Below are 22035 nucleotides of genomic sequence, written 5' to 3'. Positions count from 1 at the left end.
AAAGGTCATGTCTCACCTAGACACACAACACAAATTTTGACCTGATGGTCAAGATTCAAGTTATCCCCTGAGCAAGCAGGCTGGCTCTATTAGCTCAATGGTAAAACAAAATATTTCTCTTGCGCAGGAAACCGGGTTCAAATCCAGGGTACAAGAGGAAAGTAACGTAGTGCTGCTTTAACGCCTGAGGTGAATAAGAATGAGCTAACAGGCATGGTTGAAACCAGGGTTTCTACATTCTTTAACCCACAGTTTGTAACTCAGAGAGTTACTAACTGTGGTAACTCAGAGAGCTACAAATGGATCCGTGAGGGTCCATTTGGTTACATTTGTACTTTGCACTCTCTGAGTTAACCCATAAGACCTGGGACGCATCTGTGTCATTTTTAGATTTTTAGCTAAAAAGCATTATTTTACACTTTGGCTATTCAAAAATAGCAGATCTACAAGCTCATAGCGCTGCACCGAGTGCCGCGCTATGAGCTTGTAGATCTGCTATTTTTGAAAAATCATGAACATTTGTGCAAATCTTTGAATATATATTGTTTTAAAGCGAACATTTTTTAACTCTATTCTTTGCTTCTGGGGGGGTCCCTGGAACAACATATTTTGAGATGGGGGTCGGCGGCCAAATACATATCATTTTAGGGGTCCTTGACATGAAAACGTTTGAGAACCACTGATATAGAAACAAACATTTTTCAGAAAACTGTTGGGATTTAGAGGGCATTTGTAGAATCGGCTTCAGGTCTCAATGGGTTAAATTAACACTGAGGATTTGACTGTGTATGGCCCTGGATGTCTATTGTCCCAGTCTGCGGTCCATGTGAGTGTTGAATCACGTTTTGCCCCCCCCCCCCCGCTACCTTCAGATGTGTTTGTGCTCTTACTGCCTTCGCTAAAGAGCACCATGTTTTGCCAAACCTCCCCCGCGCCCCATGTCTCCTCCGGTCAGCGCTGACACATTTAATATCCTAAGAGAAATACTGTGAAGGGTCAACGACGTGGTGATCATTCAACCATTACAGAAGCTGTTTCCCAAACAGTGGGTCGGGACCCATTTGAGGGTCGAGGGCCCATTTTTATTATTTCAAAACATTTTCAAAAAGTAAGAAAGAAATCGAACACAAAAAATCGACCATGATTACTGCATGTTTTTTTGTGAGGGTACCTACCCTAGGGGACACGGGGAGAACATGCAAACTCCACACAGAAAGGCCCTTTCTCCAACCCCACCTACTAGGGTATGGGCACTGATGACGCGGAGGAGAGAACACGCCCCCCAGCGCCCACAGCGTCCCCGGTGGGAATCGAACTCAGGACTTTTCTAGCTGTGAGGCGACAGCACTACCGACTGCGCCCCCATAAGGGATTATTCTAAACACAGAATTCCATTTATCGAGTTGTAATATTTAACGTTTTTTCTGAATCAAAATGAAGTCTGCAGCACAAGCTGAACTGATGACCAGCGATGAACAACGACACCAGCATCTCATCAGTAGTAAGTAAGTCATGAATAGATAGCAGTGGGCTTCCATAAAGATGCATTTCAGTCAGGCTGGGGAGGAGAGAGAGAAGTCAACACGATTCTTTTAATTACAGGGGGCTGCGTCGACTACATAATTGCAACATCCCCCGATTTCGATTCCAGCTGGAGACCTGTGGTGCATTATCGTCCTTCCCCCCTTTTCTGTCCTTCATTTCCTGTCTTCTCCACCATTATAACAAAGAAAAGAAAAAAGGGACTAAAAAAAAGAATTGCAGATTATGCCTCCCAATTACTTCCCCTGCCAAGCCCCCCTTTTCCCACTGCAGGAACCAAGTCAAAGTCCACGGGGGGTCCCGTGCAGAGGTCTATACACCACGTCCATGTGAAAGGGCTCCGTCCTACATGATGGTGCATCCTTTGGCCTTGTCCTTGCTGAAGGTGCAGGAGAGCAGCTCGGCCTTGCTGGGCAGGTGGAGGAGCCTCTTGGAGAGACGGCGCACGGGGCTGGGCTTGGCGGGCGGCTGCAGCTTGTTCATGCAGGCCAGGGCGGCGGTGCGGAACGCGCCGTGGACGCTCTTCTCCGACGTGAAGGCCGAGCACTCCAGGTAGACCTCCGCTCCCAGCTGTTTGGCCAAGGACGAGCCCTGCAAACGAGGAGAGGAGAGTATTTATATATACGGTAACGGATGAGGCTCATTATATAGGGTGGGATGGCTCAGGGTAGAGGACAGAGTACAGCAGCAACTTTGCAGTTGGCCTGGTTTTCAAGATACTCAAGGGACCAGTGCCCATGTACCTGTCTAACCAGTGGTGTGAAGTAACTAAGTGCATTTACTCAAGTAGTGTACTTAAATACAATTTTGATGTATTTTTACTTTATATTTCCAATTTTCAATACTTTTACTTCTACTCCACTACATCTCAGAGGCAAATATTGTACTTTTACTCGACTAGAATTATTTGAAAACTTTATTTTCTGGTTACTTTGCAGATATAAACTATTACATTATAAAACATACATTGACCACTTTAGCCCTATTTCATAAATAGGCTTTTAGAAAATAGACGATCTACGTCGCATCGCGACACGTTGTGAGCTTGTACACCTGCTATTTTCAAGCATTTTAGTACTTTTACTTTTGGTACTTTAAGTATATTTTGAAGCCAATACTTTTGTACTTTTACTCAAGTAACATTTTGAACACAGGCCTTTTACTTGTAGCAGAGTACTTTTATATTGTGGTACTGCTACTTTTACTTAAGTAAAATATCCGAGTACTTGTTCCACCACTGTGTCTAACTACTTCAAAAGAGTGAGAAACGCCCACGGGCACAACACCAGAGGGAGCTCCACTGATCTCATTCCCCCCCAGATTTGGCACAAACACGGGGATGAATTCATTCAACTATCATGCCACCAAAACGTGGAATGCCCTACCACCAGCCATCACAAACTGTGACTCCCTACCCTCATTCAAAACCACCATAAAAGAGCACCTGTCAGAAATGTGCAAGAAATTAGAAATAATATAATTATTACATATTATATATATTACATATTATATAATATATTATATCATTATTACAAGAAATGATCTTTTCTTGATGAATCCATTATTATCCAATAAACTGACTGACTTACTGGTAGATAAGATTTATTCATACAAGAAAGTGGAAGGGCCAACAGAGATAAGACAGAGAAAGGAAGAGTAATCATTCATGAGACAAACCTGTTCGTGGGAGACGGGCGTGTGCTTGTGATGAGACAGCTCCATGACCGTGCATACGTCTGTGCGAAGGTCTGTCTTGCAGCCGATAAGCAGGATCCTCGTGTTTGGGCAAAAATCCAGGATCTCAGCCTTCCACTGTAAGGGAATGAATGAATGAATGTCTTTATTGCAGACTCCATAGAAAATCATACAATTACATACAACAAGGAACACACACTCTTGGACACACAGAGTATTGGCATCAAATTATACTTAGGTAGTACCAAACTCATTATGCAGAATGAACGAATGAACGAATTAGTAATGCATAAATGTTTTCATCACTGTAATATTGCAGCTGGTTAAGGTGAGGCTGATTTAGCTTAACCTATCATTTAAATACAGTACTGGATTAAATGTTCTTATTTACATTCCACCACTACCTGAAGGTAGATGCATGGAATAACAATAATATATCCTATATTAAAATTGGCTTAAGGAAGGCCGGCGGGCGGACCACGTCGTCACCATGACTCGGGCATGACCATAACCCCAATGCAGCTACGCTGGTTGGAAAATAATAAAGAAGACAATGATGGGGACCGAATGACTGTAGAATAGTAACCTCGCATCACCAGGCTATCCACCAAGGAGGAAAGCCTGGTGTTCATTCTAAAACTGAGCCATGTTGCGGTTGGCGTCGCATTGTTTTTGTTCCCCACATAATGCGAATCAATTAGTTAGTAATTAGTTAATAAAAGATGGACATACCAAATGATTATTATACCAAAAGAAACTAAACGATTATACCAAACACATTTTAAACTAGGGGAATCATTTTTGGAGGCTAGTAGAATATAGAACAAAGCTACTAAGGCACCGTCTACAACCGGTGGAGAAAGTGAAGTTGTCAAGTGGAGACACGGTTTTGACGTGGTGGTTTGTTTCCATACCTTCTTCAGTGCCGTGTCCACGGTGTCAGGACGGCTGATGTCAAAGCACAGCAGCACTGCGTCCGAGTCGCTGTAGCACAGCGGCCTGACGTTGTCGTAGTAGGGAGAACCTGCACACAAAGACACACAGAGCGAAAAGCTTAGCAACGTCACAGCCAATTCTACGAATGCCTTCGAAATCAGTAGTTCTCGCAATTTCGAAAATTTCAAAAACATAAAAGTTATTTTTGAATAGCCATCACAAGAATCTAAAATGACACAGATGCTTTCCCGGTTTTAATGGGTTATGACTAAACCCATTAAAACCGTGAAAGCATAGGGGGCACGGTGGCACAGTCGGTAGCGCTGTCGCCTCACAGCTAGAAGGTCCTGGGTTCGATTCCCGCCGGGGACGCTGTGGGCACTGGGGGCGTGTCTTCTCCTCCGCGTCATCAGCGCCCATACCCTAGGTGGGGTTGGCGAAAGGGCCTACTCTGTGTGGAGTTTGCATGTTCTCCCCGTGTCTCCTAGGGTAGTTAATACCCTCACAAAAACATGTAGTAATCCTGGTCACTATACCGCCTTCCCCATGACATCCGGGGCGCCTGATGGAGGGGAAGGGAACTGGTTGGAATAACGTGTTCCTTCCACGCGCTACGTCCAACCAGGGAAACTCCCCCCTGTCAGGTGACAAGAAGGTCAGTTGGCTCTCATGCCTGAAGGAAGCATGAGCTCGGCCCTGGCCTCCCTACTGTGGGGTGACAGGTGTAATACTGGTGTAGGGCTGGTGTAGTGCCCAGGATCACTTAGGAAATTGGCACCGGGTGAAAAAAAAATGGGTTACAAAAATCGCGGGATAAAATTTTTTAAATAAAAAAAAAAAACCGTGAAAGCATTACTTAACCGTGATGAAGAATCTCCATTTGCTAGCTTTTCGTGTTTTTTTTTCTCGCCCTATGTGATACACAGTGTCACACAAAAGCAAATTTTGAATTTGAATCCTGAAAAGCAACAGTTTTGGAGATATGAGGTTTCCCACCCGACAGAGACGATATACTTGGCCAAACAGCTACCCAGCAGAGATAGGCGATTTACAAGCTCACAGCGTGTCACGATGTGATGCATTCTGAGCTGGTAGATAAACAACATGTTTGCCTACAATAGGAATGCCAAGGTTAACGTGATTAATATAGAACAAGCATGTTATCCATGTGGAAGGGAACTATACAGTAGGTCCAAACACCATAACAGCATCAAGTAGTCGCTTTGAAGTTGCCAAAACATGTGCATAACAGGCTTTCTCTGGCTGGCCAGCCCCTCCTCCTCCTCCCCACCGCCCAAACCGGTAACCATGGCAGCCACCACGGTAGGCAGCATGAACCCATCAAGCATTCTGCTCACACGTGCACACGGTTCAAGCACCGACACAACTGCACACAACTGATAAGAGAGAACGTCATTTCACCAAGTTCTCAGGGAGAACTTGGTGAAATACCGGGAACGCATCGCTGTCATTTTAGAGGTCTTTGGCCATAAAAAAATAGCAGATATACAAGTTCATAGCGAACATTCGTGAAATATTTTGTTCCAGGGACCCCCGGAAGCAAAGATTTGAGTTAAAAATGTTGTTTCAAAAATATATATGTGTTCAAAGATTTGCACAAAATGTTCAAGATTTTTCAAAAATAGCAGATCTACCAGCTCATAGCGCGGCACTCGGTGCCGCGCTATGAGCTTGTAGATCTGCTATTTTTGAGTAGCCAAAGAATAAAATAATGCTTATAGCTCAAATCTAAAATGACACAGTTAATGTAAATCGACGCACAGAGTCACAGCACGTGATAACTAACACATCTTCTGTTTGAGTCGAGAAATCTCACTCGACGAGAGGGGAGATAAAAGAGACAGATCTCTGTGTTACGGGAGACTGTTTTAACATCTATACTGTTAGTTATTTTGGCTTTATTATCATTATTACTCCACACACACTTTGGAGTGAAACAAAACACATCCTAAACAAGATTTTAGGCTGATTTTGCATCTTGTATAGCCTGAAATCGGAGAACAATATGAACTGCAAGTTCGGCTACACACATAAAAATAATGGTTCTTAAATGGTACTTTAAAAGGCTATATGGTTCCACAGAGAACCAACAACTACTAAAGAACCATTTGATCTAGTGAATGGTTCATGTTTCTCATCTAGTTCTATAGAACCTTTTTTTTGTCAAAGTTCTTTGAGGAACCGTTGAACTCTTAAACCATGTCTTGATAGGCAGACGAAAATAGCAGATCTACAAGCTGCGTTGTGAGCTTGTAGATCTGCTATTTTCGACAAACACATTTCAGCCGGTTGATGAAGTTCATACGGTTTAAGGTGTTTGGGTTCTTTATATAACCATTTAAATAAATGGTCCGAAAGGAACCAAAAATAGTTCTTGTATGGCATCACTCTGAAGAACCATTTTTTGTTCCAGTTGGCACCTTTATCTTTCTGTGTGTATTCGAGATGAGGCTGTTTTCGAAGGGATTTAGTGTAGACTAGAGGGGGGAAAAGGAGGGGACCAAGTACAGACCCCTATAGGGAACCACATCAACAAAGTACATGTGGTTACAGTTACAGTGTGAGTTGACTCAGTTGACAATATTACTCATGCTACCAGATTATTAACCCATTAAAACCGTGAACGTGTCATTTTTTAAATTTCTTTGGGCAATTCAAAAAATTGTGAAAAGTGTGTACGTATGTGTTCTCAATCCCAACAGTTTTCTGAAAAACGTATGTTGCTACAGTATCAGTGGTGCTCAAACTTTTTCATGTCAAGGACCCCCAAAATGATATGTATTTGGCCACGGACCCCCATCTCAAAATATTTAGTTCCAGGGACCCCCATGAAGCGAAGATTTGAGTTACAAATGTTCCCGTTACAAAATATATATATATTCAAAAATTTGCGCAAAATGTTCAAGATTTAAAAATAAAAAAAAGCAGATCTACAAGCTCATAGCGCGGCACAGAGTGCTCACAGATATACAATGAGCTTGTATATCTGCTATTTTTGAATAACCCAAAGAAATCTTAAAATGATACAGAGCCTTTCCCGGTCTTAATGGGTTAAAAGCACAATATTGCTACCATTGTGTGAAGGGACTGGGGTAGATTTAGACACAGATTGGGGTAGATATAGACACAGATTGGGGTAGATATAGACACAGATTGGGGTAGATATAGACACAGATTGGGGTAGATATAGACACAGATAGCACAGTTAGCAGGTGGGTCACTAAAAGCCTGATTTATACTGTTGCACGATGCTGTCACTCGCCGAAAATAGCCAATCTACAAGCTCATCCGCCTATTTTAGGCCGTTGAGACACACGTTGTAGCAAAGTTGCTCATTAACCCATTGAAACCTGAAGCCGATTCTACATGTCTCCTAAATCCCAACAGTTTTCTGAAAAGCTTATGTTTCTATATCAGCGGTGCTCAATCTTTTTCATGTCAAGGACCCCAAAAATGATATGTATTTGGCCGCGGACCCCCATCAAAATATTTTGTTCCAGGGACCCCCCAGAAGCAACGATCTGAGTTAAAATGTTCGCTTTAAAAATATATATATTCAAAGATTTGCACACATTTTCACGATTTTTCAAAAATAGCAGATCTACAAGCTCATAGCGCGGCACTCGGTGCCGCGCTATGAGCTTGTAGATCTGCTATTTTTGAATAGCCCAAAGTGTAAAATAATGCTTTTTAGCTCAAATCTAAAAATGACAGTTATTTAATGGGTTAATAACAAGAGAAAGCAGCTGCAAAAGAGTTACGCGCAAATTACCAGTCTGTATCTTATTCATATCTGTCGGGCAGAAAGCTCTTCTCTCCATATTCTAACCTTTTTGTGTTTTTTTGGGGGGTAAATTAACGCCCTACTTGATCATACTACAGCGTCACACTCAAAAAGCCTCAAAAGTAGCAGATCTACAGATCCTCGTGGATCTGCTACTTTCGAATCTAAATCCTGAAAAGTAACAGTTTTGGACACATGAGGTTTCCACCCAACAGAGACGATATACTTATGCTTTAAAGACATTGGTTCTCAAAGTGGGGTCCGGGGACCCCCAGGGGTCCCTTGAGGGGGTTCCGGGTGAATTCTTCTTGAGAAATGTATTAATATAGCGTCACAATCATTTTAACCATATTTTTATACTTTGGCTATTCAAAAATAGCAGATCTACAAGCTCATAGCGCGGCTCATAGCGCGGTCCCACGAAAAATCCCTGGCACAAAATATTTTTGAGAATGGAGGTCGGCAGCCATATACATATCATTTTTGGGGGTCCTTGACATGAAAAAGTTTGAGAACCACTGCTATAACATACATGATTAATATCATTGCTCTGACCGTAGTGTACGTGTGACTGCTGTCTCTATTGAGAGCAGAGCATTCATACTTCTGTGAAGGAAGCATTTTAATAAATCACACAACTATGTGTGACCCTCTTAACTCACAGGAAGTATCCTGTGCTAAAACGAGAGTGTGAGAGGATGTCCGTCCGTTCTCTATTGTGTTTTCTCCTGCTTCCTAATCATCACACGCGCACACGCGCACACGCACACACGCACACACGCACACACACACACACACACACACACACACACACACACACACACACCCATTTAACCACTGGCATGCTCGATAATGGCATGTCTATTTTTGGGCACGTCATTATTAGCTTCTAAAGAATTCAAGTCAAGTGGCTCATTTCCTACTCTGACTGGGAGCCAGCTATGCACCAGGGGCTTTGAGCTTCCTAAAAAGAACACGGATATAATAAGCAGGTCAAATATTTGGACATCAGCCAAGCTATCAGATCACCGGTCTATACTGTACCTGATATGATAATTAAAGGGATAGTTCACCCCCAAAATGACTTTTTTTTCTAGATCGAATAGTCAACCCATTTCGCTTATTTTTAACCCATTCAATCGCATCTCTGGGATGCATCTCTGTCATTTTAGATGTCTTTGGCTATTCAAAAATAGCAGATCTACAAGCTCGTAGCGAAAAATCGTGAAAATGTGTGCAAATCTTCGAATGAATTTTTTAAAGCAAACATTTGTAAAATGTTTTGTCCCAGGGACCTCCAGAAGCAAAGATTTGAGTTAAAAATGTTCTTTCAAAAGATTTGATGAACGGCAGCGGTTCCGGTAGGAGACACAACAAAGAGTCTCCTTTGTGTCTCCTACCGGAACCGCTGCCTACCGGTCCGTTGATCATCAAATTATTGGCTTAGGAATGCGACAAAAACAAAAAGATATCCATGAATTGAAGTCTCCATGCAGGGTGACTAATCGATGGAAATAAAGTAATGCTTTGGGTGAACTATCCCTTTAAGTACAGAGTATAGGCTATATAGGCACAGAACCTGGATAGGTCTCATATCACAAACATTGATATAATCTTGATACTGTATATATATCGCCCAGCCCTGCTCATAAAGCCTTCCTATACTCAGCCTGGATATTACATTTTACAATGGGAAACTGACATTCAGAATCCATCCTTTGAGCTGTCATCCATCAATTCTAGAGGACAACCAGTAGAGATGTACCGATACCACTTTTTCCTTCCGATCCGATACCAGTGTGTAATTTAAAAACAATCTAGGACAGTGGTTCTCAAAGTGGGGTCCAGGGGCCCTCGGGTCTAGACTGACATACTTGCCGATGCCAGCATTTTAGGCAGTATATCGGCAGCTATTACGACGATACTGGTATTAGAACAACTCTTAACAACCAGACACTGACACAGAGTCATCCATGGTGCCGCAACGCTCAGGAAACAGACAACGCTCGGATTACACAACCTCTGTGTGCACAGTACACACATACAGCAGCGGTTCTCAAACTTTTTCATGTTAAGGACCCCAAATTAACACTTATTAGCCCGCAGACCCCCATTTGAAAACATATGCCAGGGCAGGGACCCCCATTAGAGAAGATTTTTACGGCTCTAGCAGTGATTCTCAACCATTTAATTTCAAGGACCCCCAGTTTGACATGCATTAGGCTACGGACCCCCATTTAATGGTATTTCTATCTCTGGGACCGCAATTTATATTGTAAAATCAATGTTCATTTAACTCTGAGAGTGTACAAATGGAACCAAGTGGACCCGTTAGGGTCCATTTGGTTCCATTTGTACACTCTCAGAGTTACAGACCCATACAAGTCGATTTGGGTCCTAACTAACCATCATTTAGCTGGGGACCCCCTGGAACTCCCCCAAGGACCCCTGGGGGTCCCCGGACCCCACTTTGAGAACCAATGATATACAGCACACATGTGACCGCTTTAGTGGTTCTTTGAACGAATACAGGTCAATCCAATGAGAATGCTCCTGCTACCCAAATGTGATTGGCCATTTTGTGAATTGTTGTCCAGTCACAGATCAGCGGTTCTCCAAAAATATCTATAAATCCACAAATCTCCATATATAGAGATCCCTGTATCATAGTACTGACATCATAGACTGGCCTCCAAGTACTGTGATAATGAATGGGTACTCCGCTAAGTACTTTGGTAACACGTACAGCGGGTATGCAACGGGTTGCATAACTGAACTGATATACGTTCTGAATGGGCATCAACACTAGTAAAGATTAAAAAGTTAATCAAAATAAGCCTCTAAGTCTTTCAGTTAACAATCATTTTTTTAATTTTAGTTTTCGTTATTTCGTTCGTTTTCGTTAATAACCTTCTAATATAGATGTCCTTTCCTTCTTTACATAACCTTGTAGGAGTGAGGATAGTGAATAGCGTTGCAAACACATACCCGCAACTCATTGCAGTGGTTGTCACACGTTTTAATTTCAAGGACCCCCAGTTTGACATGCATTAGTCCACGGACCTTTTGTTCTCTTGTCTGGAACTTTTTCTGTTGTTGTTGGTTGTCATGGCTACCAGTTCCAACCTGAGGTTGTGTGGGAGTTCTCCAGACTGCTCCAGTCCGTACTGAGTGACTGCTAGCTTGCATAGCGTCTTGAGACTAGGACTCAAGTCTAAGACGAACAGGTCATCAGAGTGTGTGGATCTGTCTTTGTATCCTCCAAAGAGGATGATACGATCCCCCACCATGCAACAGCACATACCAGCCCTCCCATACAAGCCCCGGCGTTTCCCCTTGGGCTCAACCTTCTTCCAGGAGAAGGTCTCTGGGTTGAATTTCCACAGATCATGGAAGGTATTGTACCAGCCATCAAATGTGTACAGCTCTCCATTGTAGGTAAAGGGTGAATGACACCATTCTCCTGCATGAAGCTGTACAGAAGACGTGTTCAGCCAGCAGTTGGTCTCTGTGTCAAACGCACTGATATTTGATTGTAAGTCGTGATAGTCGTGTCCTTCCCAGCCCTCGAATACAAACATCTTTGTCCCGATGACGTTGGCAGAGTGACCTTGTGAAGCAGGTGGTGGAGTGCCCCTGGCGTTAACCCATTGAGACCTGAAGCCGATTCTACATGTCTCCTAAATCTCAACAGTTTTCTGAAAAATGTATGTTTCTATATCAGTGGTTCTCAAACCTTTTCATGTCAAGGACCCCCAAAATGATATGTATTTGGCCGCGGACCCCCATCAAAATATTTTGTTCCAGGGACCCCCCAGAAGCAAAGATTTGAGTTAAAAATGTTCGCTTTAAAAATATATATTTTCAAAGATTTTCACGAATTTTAAAAAATAGCAGATCTACAAGCTCGTAGCGCGGCACTCGGTGCCGCGCTATGAGCTTGTATATCTGCTATTTTTGAATAGCCCAAAGTGTAAAATAATGCTTTTTAGCTCAAATCTAAAAATGAGACAGTTCCAGGTCTCAATGGGTTAATTGAAGACCAGACCATTGTGGTGGTGTCCAGCTTGTAGATGTCATTAGTGATAGTCTGCTGGCTTTGGCCTCCATAGATGTACACAGCCTTCCCCTGGACACAGGCCGAGTGGTCGCGTCCTCCCCTCTGGAACGGCCCCAGAAACCTTGGTCTTAAACCATCTGTGGGCGTCCACATCAAATGCATAAAGCCTGTTGCAGTAAGGATACCCTCCCCAGACGTAGATGACATATTCTACCAGCACGGCGGTGTGGTCCACACGCCTGGAGGGAACCTCAGGGGGAAGTTCTCCTCTTCCAGATGTCACTGCAGGGGTTAACTTCATCCAGTCCAAAGACGCCGTGTTTAAGACATTCACTTCCATCTGCTCCTTGTTGGCCATGTTGGAGCAGCCTCCAAATGAGTACACCTTGTGCTCCACTGCAACAGCAACACGGTGCGTCTTCCGCCCTCCTTTCCGATGAACTGTCCAGCGCAGCATTGCCACACCTACCCACTCACTGTATGATGGAATGGACTTACATCAATGGGTTGCGGCGATAAGTCGGGGGTTTCAGCTCACAACTGTTAGCAATACTCACCCTTAACGATTGCTCATGTGATCTGTGAAAGATATCCCACGCTCCTTTTATACTATGCTCCCCGTGATGGGAGGAAGTCATATGTCATAGGATGTCATGGATGTCCATATTTGGTCATTACAGTGGAGGACATAATGACAATCATCAATCGTCAATTATGGCAAGAAGTAGGAGTACCAGCAATGATTCCACGAACGCCAAATTGTTACAGTTCCTTAAAGGGGCATGAAAACCACTTTGAAAACCACTTTTTAAAAGATGTTAACAGATATTGGTACGAGAAACGATTGGCACACCTAAATCGAACACGGCCATAATTAATTGTATTAGCTGCAGCTGCGTTGCTTACATCGCAGAGTAAAATAAGGACAGCCTGCCACGTTTTGACCCTTCTGTAGTTTTTAACCTGTACTGAAAACAAAACTACAAAATCGTGCCTATTGGTTTCATCATCATTTAATTTAATTTCCGCATCGTGCGACGGTATCGCTTGCCAAAAACAGAAGTGAACAAGTGACACCGTTGTACTACAGAATTTAAATGAGGCTGCGGCATCTCTCTGTATTACGCAACGTGCCACACAGACCACATGAACCCACTGAACTGAACTGTCTGGACCAAACCATCCCAGACTGAACTGTCTGGACCAAACCATCCCAGGGAAAAGGGCACAAGAAGAATTAACCATCAATGCCATGCTGTCGGGGCAGAAAACCTCCATATTTTAATGTTTTGGGGTAAATTAGCGCCCTACTTGATCAGCGTCACACAAAAGTATCTGCAATTAAACGCAGTGCGAAGCGACGCGTTTCAAGCTATTTTTGAACTTGAATCCTGAAAAGTAACAGTTTTGGACATTATGAGGTTTCTACCCGACATAGACAAATGGCAAAAATACTCTGTCTATGTCTGAAATTATGACAAACGCGAGAATCAACATAAATGTGGAGAGTGAAAGGTATTTTGTAATGTATGTGTGGTGAGAGTTTAATTGCATCTTATGTCATTATTTTCTCTGGGGGGGGGATGACTGACTGCCCAGCAGCAAGTATCAACGCTAGTACTGAATGCTAGCCAATTAATTGACTGGGGTCCCAAGGGGGTCTATACTTGGTCTACAAGCTCATAGGGCGGCATCGAGCGCCGCGCTATGAGCTTGTAGATCTGTTATTTTTGAAAAATCCTGGCACAAATTTTTTTTTTAGAGAGGGTGTCCGCAGCCAAAAAAAACCCCATAATTTTGGGGGTCCTTGACATAAAACAAGTTTGAGAGCCACTGTGCTAGACAATTGTGGTAGCAGTTTCTTTTACATAATAATGGCTATTTTCTTTTTTAGTCAGTGCACAGTTTGAGGCGGTGGGCAGGTCATGCATGTCTTCCTTGCTCGGTATCCCTCCGCTGTGCCTTCTGTTTGCAGTCGCCGAAAATAACACACACACACACACACGCACACGCACACGCGCACACGCACACGCGCACACACACACACGCACACGCACACACACACACACACACACACACACACACACACACACACACACACACACACACACACACACACGCACACACACCACATACACACACACACACACACTTCCACCCCCTGTGTGCGAGGCAACCCTCGTCCCTGTGCAACAAGCCGTCCTCTGGCCAACTGGCAGGGTCCGGCTTCCTCTACCCAGAATGCCTTGGCTGTTATGAAAGCCATCCGACTTGTTTTGTTTTTTTTCTTTTAGTAATTGATTGTTTAGTGGTCAGTGGTTCTCAAACATGTTCATGTCAAGGTCAAAGACCCCCAAATTATGTATTTGGCCACGGACCACCATTTGAAAATGTTTTGTGACAGGGATGATCCTCAAAAGAGAAAATTTGAGAAAAGAATTATTCAAAATGATTTAATTTCTTACAATTTTCCACAAATTGTTCAAAATCAGCCGATCTACAACAAGCTCCCAACTAGTGAAGTACCATATCACCGGTAGCATATTGATATCGTACGATATTTCATTAAAAATGCAATATCGGTATCGAACCGATGTCAAAATAATTCTGTTTTTCACCGATATTGACCGATATTTTCTCCCCGATATTGACCAATATTGACGGATATTTTACCGATATTGACGCGATAATAATGTGACCGTTAATGGCCTTGAAAATGAAAAAAAAAGAAAGAGCTCTGCAATGAGCTCAATATTAATAATATATAATAATGTAATAGATTGGTATCGGTATCGGCCGATTTGACCCTGCATATTATCGGATATCGGCCAACATTGCAATATCGTGCAACGCATGTTTTTGAATAGCTGAAGCATAAAATAGGGTTAAAGTGGTCAAAATTACTTTTGACATTTTGATGCTATATTAACTCCGGAATTGTATATGTCTCCTTACTACTCACAACACAATGTCATATCAGCCAATTCAAAACATTACAAATGTTTTGATGATAGAAACTAGCTATAGGATTATTAATAATTATAGTTTTAAAATAGTTGTTTTTTTCTGCTAGACTCAGATTGCTTCAATAAAGTGCAAGTTGTTTCCTATCAATGTTTCCCTGATAGGCAGTTATAGATGTATGTGTAATGTATGTTAATTAATTAGGTCTAATTAGGGTTAATTAGTTTAAAGGGTGCCAGGAGGAAGCTAATTCTTATCAGAAGGAACTTTGCTCATTGTTTTTATTGTTATGGAAATAAAGGACTATCTGAAGATGTTATGATTGGGTTTTGTTTCCCACAGGAATTTAGTGAAGTGTAAAGTCTACACACACTAGATAACATTTTCAAACACATTGTATATACCTGAGCATGAAGCAAAAAGCTATTCTGGAAACTATAGCACGTGGACTTCTTAACCCCTTAAACCCTATACTTCATTGACCAGGGTTCCCCAGGAGTCTATACTTAGGTCCCATCCTTATTTCCCTAAACACCAAATCTCTTTGCCGGAAAACATGATCACACAACGCGTCAGACATTGTGAGCTTATAAATCGGCTATTTTCGCATTATGTTCGCCTATCACCGTCGGATGTCCGTCCATTATGACAGTGGTTCTCAACCTGTGGGTCGGGACCCCCAGGGGGGGTCCCCACATGATTTTTTTGGGGGTCCCCATATAACATCGAAGTGACAATCTAAGGACTTTTAACCCTCTAGAACCTGAACTATGAAGGAAAGGTCAGAAAATTCCAAAATTTTGAAAAGGGACACTTTATTGGGTCCTAAAACATTTTTGATTTTGTTTTATTTTTTTTAACATTCCTTTGTATCATTTATTTGTTGTATCATATTTGATACAAGGGGTATTAAAAGGGGTATTTCAAGTCGGTTTTACTGCCTCCCCCTGGCCAGCCGGGGCGCCTGATGGAGGGGAAAGGAACTGGTTGGAATAACGTGTTCCTTCCACGCGCTACGTCCAACCAGGGAAACTCTCCCCTGTCAGGTGATAAGAAGGTCAGTTGGCTCTCATGCATTGAAGGAGGCATGAGCTCGGCCCTGGCCTCCCTAGGTTGGCAGAGGGAGTGTAGTGCCCAGGATTACATAGAGATTGGCACTGGGTGTAAAAAATAGGGTTACAAAATCGTGGGATAAAATTTTGAAACAAAAAAATAAATCAAGTCGGTTTTAACATTACAAAAAAAAAATCTTTTAGACCTGTAGTATCAAATATGATACAAATCGTAAAGGACTATAGACCTGTAGTATCAAATATGATACAAACACTTTTGACATCATAAAAAACAAACTCAAATGCTAAATTTTGAGAGCTCTTAAGTGCATTCAAGTTATCCAACACTTATTTCAAAATATTAGTAAAGATATACTAGGAAAACGTACCCGAACTGCTTAAAAAATAATTGTTTGTTAGTAGTGCATCAACCTCTCCTGTTTAGTTGATGGCAGCCATTTTGGGTCAGACCACCTGAGGCTCTGTAACTACCTGCAGTGCAAATGGTATGGTCCAGGGGGAAGTGGGGATGTGTCAGATATGATACAACAGGTTCTTGGTCCAAGTATTGATTACACTGATTTATTAAAAAATCTGTGTAATGTGTGTATCATATATGATACGTTTGGTGACATAGGTTAAGACCTTTTTAACCAAAAAAAGGGAAGAAAGAAAATAAATAAGACCGTTGCTGCATCAAACGTAATCAACAAACTACACTATAAAAACTGGTCAAACATTGGCCAAATTGTCAAATAATATATAAGAAAGAAGCATTTTTTTGGAAAATAGTCAATCTACAAGCTCACAACACCTCGCATTGCAAGGCGTTGTGAGCTTGTAGATCTGCTATTTTCACAATATTTATCTGTGGAACCGAGTCAAACTAAATTCGAATGCCCCAACTCCTACAATTCCAAGTGTTTATCAGGGTGGGGGGTCCCCAGTTCAAATATGGTTATTTTGGGGGGGTCGCGGCCTGAAAAGGGTGAGAACCACTGCATTAGGACATGATCCGAATAGGGACGCTATAGGGTTCGTTGACATGTGGTTACAATAGACACAACCTCACAGTGTCTTTGGAATAGGCTACACTAACAGCATAGAAGCACTGCTGCATTCCAAATGAATGCTGGGGTTTGGGAGCTGTGTGGAATTTTAAAAAAACGGGTGGTGGTGGTGCTTATGAATTATTAATGTAAAGCAGTCCATCTCACGGCTGAATTAATGTACAGGCTACACAGCGTTAGGTCTGGTGTAAAACAGTGTAGATAAAAGAGGTCGAGACATGATCCACCACCTGGCCTGTGGCGCAGCGAATAATCAAATCGTTACAAAGACAACTTTGAGAACAGAAGACTGTGTAATTCACCGAGCGTTTTTTTTTTTTTACTGAAATATTTAACCCATTCAATCCGTGAACGCATCGGTGTGTCATTTTAGATTTTAGCTATAACCATTATTTTATACTTCTGCTATTCAAAAATAGCAGATATACAAGCTTATAGCGCAGCACTCGGTGCCGCGCTATGAGCTTGTAGATCTGCTATTTTTGAAAAATCACGAACATTTGTGCAAATCTTTGAATATATATATTATTTTAATATATAACATTTTTAACTCAAATCTTTGCTTCTGGGGGGTCCCTGGAACAATATTTTGTTCCAGGGACCCCCAGAAGCAAAGATTTGAGTTACAAATGTTAGTTTTAAAAAAACATATATATATTATTCATAGATTTGCACCCATTTTCACGATTTCTCAAAAATAGCAGATCTACAAGCTCGTAGCGAGGCACTCGGTGCCGCGCTATGAGCTTGTATATCTGCTATTTTTGAAGAGCCAGAGAAATCTAAAATGCATGGGTTAAAGACAATTGCTGCTATTTGTCTCAACCATTGTATACCAACTAGTGACTGCAAAAATCTTGAAATACTGCTGCTATTTGCGTCAAAAGCTTTATGCCAACTTATCCTTGCTTACATATACAACTATTTCTAACAGTAAAGGCACAATTCTCATGGTTTCCTAAGCTAGTTTTTCTAAGTTGCAATGTGTGAGCGTGACACAGCTCTGCTTGCACATTTCTGTATTCCCTTTTAACCCATTAAGACTGGGAAAACAGCTGTCATTTTAGATTTTAACCACTTTAACCATTTGCTTATACTTTGGCTATTAAAAAAATAGCAGCTATACAAGCTCATTGCGCAATGAGCTTGTAGATCTGCATTTTTTTTTTTTAAATCATGATTTTTTTTTTTGCAAATCTTTGAATACATACTGTATATATTTTTAAATAATAATTATTATTTTTTTAACTCAAATCTTTGCTTCTGGGGATTCTACAAATGTCTTCCCCCAAAATGTATTTGGCCGAGGACCCCCATCTCAAAATATGTTGTTCCAGGGACCCCCCCAGAAGCCAAGATTTGAGTTAAAAAAACATTTTCACGATTTAAAAAAAATAGCAGATCTACAAGCTCATAGCGCGGCACTCGGTGCCACGCTATGAGCTTGTATATCTGCTATTCTTTAATAGCCAAAGTATAAAATAATGGTTAAAGTGGTTACACAGATGCGTTCCCGGTTTTAATGGGTTAATTTCACATCTGCTCGGGCCATGTAAACGTATGTTTTCTCGCGCCAATAAAGCCCCCATTTGAATTGAATTGAGTTGTGATTCTGTGCCGCCTTGCCAGAGCAGTAGACTCTCACCGAGGTGCTAAACAGCAGAACAATACTGTAACTGGATCAACAGAAACACCGGGAACACTTAAAGCCAGTCTCTGCAAAGATAACAAGACGGCAAGACACAATAGAGGCGATAGACCTTCATTTGCACTTGTTTACCATCTCTGGGGCTGATTGCATTGTCTGGAGTTTGGGAAGGGTAAACTGATGGGTTTCACAGAGGCTACCTTTGACACTTTAAAGTCACAATGTTCCTGAAACTGCCTTCTGATCTTTCCTGGTTGAGCACAGCCACAGATTTCCGTCACAGAGGCTTTGATTGTTTTTTTTTTTTTTTTTTTTAAGAAATAAAGTGACAGATACAGATAGGCTTGCTTAGGCCAACCACTTAAACCCTATTTTAAAAATAGCAAAATAGCTGGGCTTATACATTTATTTTCTCTATTAATTAAAAAAAACATTGAAAAAGGAAAGAAATTAAGCATAATAAATTTATTTTTTTTTGCATTTTTTGAAAATCTTTGAAAATGTTCCCTTACAATGTCATGGGTTAATGTGGTTAAGAGAGGTGCTGGTCACACACTACATTTAACCCCAACATCTAAATATTTAGTGTTCATTTGGTAACAGGAAGAGTGGGAACTAAGGAAGAGTGGGCACCTCCATGTGAAATTGGCTATTTGATCCAAAAATGTTAAAAAATAAAATATTTGGAAAACTTAAGTAATGTCAAGTATACATGATTAGAACATGATTGAACACTTGCCAATTAAGGTCTAATATTTCTTCAGTTGCTACAAAACCTGTGCAACCAATCATTTTGGGCAAAAGAAGGATACATTTAAGTCTGATAATAATGTACTGTGCATGTTCACATCATGTATACTTTACATTACTTAACACCATTTTTTTTTACATTTTGGACAAAATAGCAAATTTGACATCGAGGTGCCCACTTAGTGCCCACTCTTCTTGCATTCGTTCATTTAACTGTGATGTTGTAAAAAAGGACATGTTTGACTGTAGAGGAGAGAGTATGATCCTCACCTGATGTGTCCCAGAGACTGAGCTCCACACGCTGCTCCTCGATCTCCAGACAGGCTGTGTAGTTCTCAAACACCGTAGGGACATACGTCTATGGATGGACAATGCAATGACTTTAGGATACCGTATAGGGATATGTCTATACTTTAGAACAGTGGTTCTCAAACTATTTCATGCCCAAGGACCCCCAAAATAAATGATATGTATTTGGCTTTGGCTAAACCAAAAATAGCAGATCTACAAGCTCATAGTGCGGCACTCGGTGCCGTGCTATGAGCTTGTAGATCTGCTATTTTTGAATAGCCAAAGCTAAAATTATTGTGATGCTATATTAACACATTTTGCTGGGGACCCTCTGGTACCCCCACAAGGACCCCTGGGGGTCCCCGGACCCCACTTTGAGAACCAATGCTTTAGACTACTAGGGATACAGTATGTCTGTATGGATGGACAACGCAATGAGTTTAGGATGCCTGAGCTGCATTCATGGGAGCGTTCATGATTTGTACTTCACTTTATGGAAGAAAATTCGGCCTACTAATGTGATATTATGCAGATCTACAAGCTCACAACGCCAGGCGTTGCGTCGCATATGTGAGCTTGTCGATCTGCTATTTTCAGCGAAAGCTTTTCCCCACAATAGCAGAAAACAGAAAAGACACTAACATAGAGCCCTGATAGGGAATCCGACGTTACCAATATGGGGTTTAAGTCAGTGGTTCTCAACCAGTGGTCCGGGGACCACCAGTGGTCCTTGGAGGGGTTACCAGGGGGTCCCCAGCGAAATTAGTTAACATAGCGTCACAATCATTTTTACCACTTAGCTTTGGCTATTCAAAAATCTAGATCTACAAGCTCATATAGCGCAGCACCGAGTGCCGCACTATGAGCTTGTAGATCTGCTATTTTTTGAAAAATCTTGAAAATGTGTGCATGTATATCGAACATTTGCAAGCCAACATTTGTAACTCAAATCTTTGCTTCTGGGGGTCCCTGGATCAAAACATTTTCTAGATGGGGGGTCCGTGGCCAAATGTATTTCAATTTAGGGGTCCTTGGCATAAAAAAGGTTGAAAACCACTGGTTTAAGTAGTTAAAATTGTAACCTGTAATGTATCATCCAGCATATACTACAGTGTGACGTTTATGATCTGCAACTAGTTTATTACTTACAGCTATAGCCTACCTAAATATAAATATAATAAAAACATAACCTACCTCTGGATAGGAATCCTTCGCCAGGACTTGTAACATCGCTGTTTTACCGCATTGGACGTCCCCGACGAGCACTAGTTTACACCTGGCTATGAAGGGCTGATGGCTGATCCTTCTCTCCTTCATTGTGAATGAATGAAACTAATGCAGAAACTGGACTATAATAATATCGCGGCCAAAAGAACAAACACAGTCCGAATAAATCAAATGAGACTTTAGGATCCTCGGATAGAAGCCAATGATGCCTCAGACCTCAGTCAGTCAGTCAGTCAGTCAATGGGCTCTCTCTCTCTCCTCTCATGAGCTGTATGTATGGTGCTCTCTCTGCCTCTGACTGTACAGTGTGTGTGTGTGTGTGTGTGTGTGTGTGTGTGTGTGTGTGTGTGTGTGTGTGTGTGTGTGTGTGTGTGTGTGTGTGTGTGTGTGTGTGTGTGTGTATGGTGCTGTCCTCCTCACGATGGTGCTGAATGAACGCTGATCCAACCACAGGCAAGAAGAAGCGAGTAAAGCGACCAGAACAACTCTGTCTGTCTACTCACTCACACTGATACTGACTGACCTATATGAACGGAGAGAGAACTTTATACTGCCGCCCCCAGCCAATGAGCGACCCCCTATAGGTACGGAGGGCGGGGCGTTGTAGATAGGATCGTCTGGCCAAGAAAAAGATGCATGATGGTGACTCTGGTCTGTCTGGTCTGTGCCTCTCTCTCTCTCTCTCTCTCTCTCTCTCTCTCTCTCTCTCTCTCTCTCTCTCTCTCTCTCTCTCTCTCTCTCTCTCTCTCTCTCTCTCTCTCTCACTCTCTCATTCTCTCTCTCTCTCTCACTCACTCTTTCTCTATCTCTCTCTCTCTCTCTCTCTCTCTCTCTCTCTCTCTCTCTCTCTCTCTCTCTCTCTCTCTCTCTCTCTCTCTCTCTCTCTCTCTCTCTCTCTCAATTCAATTGAGTCTCTCATGAGCTGTATGTATGGTGCTCTCTCTGCCTCTGACTGTACTGTGTGTATGTATGTATGTATGTATGTATGTATGTAT

At 42.0% G+C, this 22035-nt stretch overlaps 1 protein-coding gene across 1 annotated transcript; it reads right to left on the bottom strand.

Moving 5' to 3' along the window:
* Positions 1-1887: 1887 nt before the first annotated feature.
* On the bottom strand, positions 1888-21130 carry LOC308096219 (rho-related GTP-binding protein Rho6-like; the record flags this gene model as incomplete). The annotated part of the gene is made up of 5 exons (XM_080443558.1): positions 1888-2133; positions 3220-3354; positions 4152-4261; positions 19793-19880; positions 21008-21130. The coding sequence occupies 5 exons, from the start codon at positions 21128-21130 to the stop codon at positions 1888-1890; spliced, it is 702 nt and encodes a 233-aa protein (XP_080299684.1).
* Positions 21131-22035: the final 905 nt, after the last annotated feature.

This window comes from Gymnoscopelus braueri, assembly GCF_963280865.1.
Source record: "Gymnoscopelus braueri genome assembly, chromosome: 12".
Classification (NCBI taxonomy): Eukaryota; Metazoa; Chordata; class Actinopteri; order Myctophiformes; family Myctophidae; genus Gymnoscopelus; species Gymnoscopelus braueri.
Note: the sequence above shows the minus strand (reverse complement) of the source record. Positions and strands in the feature narration are given on the sequence as shown.